At 58.0% G+C, this 2,776-nt stretch overlaps 1 protein-coding gene across 1 annotated transcript; it reads right to left on the reverse strand.

Annotated features, from left to right (window-relative positions):
• On the reverse strand, nucleotides 1–2,517 carry ENH_00033060 (Reverse transcriptase, related; the record flags this gene model as incomplete). The annotated part of the gene is made up of 2 exons (XM_013580251.1): nucleotides 1–1,371; nucleotides 1,608–2,517. Coding segments are annotated over 2 exons (2,281 nt in total), but the record flags the coding sequence as incomplete, so codon positions are not given.
• Nucleotides 2,518–2,776: the final 259 nt, after the last annotated feature.

The following is a 2,776-nucleotide window of genomic DNA, read 5'->3' on the forward strand; positions in this document are numbered from 1 at the left end:
GTGACAGCTTAGCTATCTCCTGCTTGTGAAGTAGAAGTTGTTCAGGGGTCATGCGGTAGATCGCCGATTTCGTAGGGAGTTTCCCTGGCACGAGAAGGATACGGTGATCGTGGGGGCGCTTCGGTGGCAGCCGTATAGGAAGTTTATCCGGAAAGACCGCACGGTGGGCACACAACACCTCCAGTATCACTCGGGGAGTTTCCTGCGCCTCCTCGGAGGTTAGCCACGTATCGAATTTCGAGTACTCTAGTTTGGCCGTTGGCCAAGGGGATGTTTCCTCGTCGTCGGGATACGCGGAAGCGGGTAGAACCTTAAGACACTGTCGGTGGGGGTTGGAAGGGGAGGTTTCGACCAAGGCACAACATAAAGCCCCTTGCCTCTCCTCCACTAGACGCAGAGCCACGTCCGACTCCATCGCGGGAAGCGCTAGTATAACGTAGAGCCCTTGAAGTGGGTGGTGTATGAAGGCCGCACTCTCCGAAACCTGCTGCAACAGGGCAGCGACCACGGCTTCCCGCTTGCCCCTGGAGGGTGGCTTGTACCTCTTAGTGGGAGGGCGTAGAAGCGCCGTAGCTTCCTCCCGAGTCATGTCCGCCACCTGCTTAGCCAGTATATCGTATGCCTGCTCTGCGGGGGTCCGCTGACGCGTCCCTTGAGTACTGCCGTTCCGTTGTGTGGCCTCGGTGGCACGAACAACCGGTAGATCGCACCACTGGCCATTCACATACGTACGTAGCTTATCAGACTGGAAATACCAGGCTACCCTATGCTGAGTCAGCCAATCAAGCCCCACCACTAGGTCATATGGCACCGGCCCGACTAAGAAGTCGCCAGCTAAACGGGTCGCCCCGCACCACATAGTGAGCCCCTTTACTACGCGATCTATCCTCAACTGCCCACCGTTAGCTACGGTGAACACGTGCTCCTCAGGCAGCTTCCGTGCTCTCAGCTGTAGGCGTTCTACCGCCCCTGGGTTGATGAAGCTCCTCGAGGCGCCGGTATCCAGAAGAGCTTCGCACTGGTTGCCAGCCACTTCGACTCTTAGTACGGCGGTCATACCCACACTACACAGAGTCCCCTTGGGCGTGGCGTCTTCCTGCATCCTCTGCTCGCGCCACCACTGTAGTTCTTTAGTGTTCGTGACCTGCGGACGGTCCCCTTCAGTTGCGGTGGCGTTCAGCTTGCGGCCGTGGTCCAGTCTACGTCTAGACCCTTCCTTGTTTTGCAACATAGCCTCAGCATGTGACTGGTCAGCCGGGGGTTGCTGAGCCTCCCCCACGTCAGGACCGTCGGCGCGTTTCCGCTCAGTCCCCATACGCAACCTCTTCTCCCAATCTGGGGAGACTGGAATGGAGTTAGGCCCTGTGGCTACTGCGCACATCGCACCGTTCCCACTTCTAGTCCGCCTAGCCCGCTCGTCTCCCTTAACGGCTGGGCCCGTCCGTTTAAATGCCCCGATTGGTCGACGTTGGGCCGCATTGGCTGCTGTCTGGGCGGCCGGATGGGCTCTGCTCTCGGCCGAGCCGACGTAGGACAATCTCTAGCGTAGTGATCCCGGCCTCCACACCGGGAGCACACTTCCCCGATCCGTCGCGTCGCTCCGTTACGGAGCGGACAGTCCCTGCTCACATGTCCCCTTCCGCTGCACGTGTAGCAGCGTGAGTCCGTAGTATCATTCCTTCTGTCGTCCCTGTTCTCTCGTTCGCGTAGTAGGCCCGGCTCTCGCCCGCCTTTATCCCATCTACGCGTGGCGTCCTCTAAGTCTCGCCGGAATCGGTGGCAGTCTTCGCGCAAATCCTTCCACGGTGCCGCTGTGGTAGCCAGTGCTGCGGCGGCTTCCTGCCAGTCTGCAAATCTCCTTGTTCCCCCTTGAGTTACCTCTCGGAGTATTTCATCTGGTAGGTTGGCCAGGTAGTAACCCACCAACAGATCTGGGGCCACCGTCACCCCTTGAGCCACGATGTCCGCAAAGCACGCAGAGTATGCGCGGTGGTCGCCCCTCCATACATTCTTAGCTAGCATGACTTTCATCCGTTCCAGAGTTATACTACAGAAGTGCTCGCAGAATCGCTGTCTCAATTGCTCCCAATCAGTTAGGGATTCTCCAGTGCGACGCAGATACATCCAGTATCTCAAGGCGTCTCCCCTCAGATATCTTTTGAGTTCTTCTCCCCACAGCCGTTCTTCTAGCCCTCTTTCAATGAAATCTAACTCCGCCAGGTCGAGGAAATCCCTCATGTTCTTGCCGTCCTCGTATCCGATGGACCTCTGGCACGCCTGTACTACCCCCCGTGCCATCTGAGAGGCAAGTTCCCGAAAGAACTCGGGCAGAACCGGATCCGCCCAAGCTTGATCCACTACGGGTCCCTTGCGCCCTCGAACGTGGCGGTCCCAGACTCTCGGTGCCGATCGAGCCACCCCCGCGGTGGGTGGGCTGATGCAGCGATCGGGTTCTGTTCGCGGCATTTCCATTGGGTAATCCGCTGAATCGTCGTTTGGCTCATCTATATTCTGCATTTCTGCGTTCGGTTCAGGCGGAGGCTGTACCACTTTCCCGTTGCGTAGATGCATGTCCCCCTCCGTCCCCACTGAGGTGTGTTGGTCCCTTCGGGCTTTAAGGGGGAGGGTCTTCCCTTGTTAGCAAGCTCGAAATGCTGCCCAGATTGTTTTTATAGATCCCGGAACAGCCCCCAAATGTAGTGAACAGCTGTCTACACTGTTACTACGTAATGTCCCTTGGCGAGTCCGACTCGGCGGTCACTCGACACAGTTGGTC

Source organism: Eimeria necatrix, genomic scaffold (assembly GCF_000499385.1).
Source record: "Eimeria necatrix Houghton genomic scaffold, Enh_scaff2410, whole genome shotgun sequence".
Taxonomy (NCBI): domain Eukaryota; phylum Apicomplexa; class Conoidasida; order Eucoccidiorida; family Eimeriidae; genus Eimeria; species Eimeria necatrix.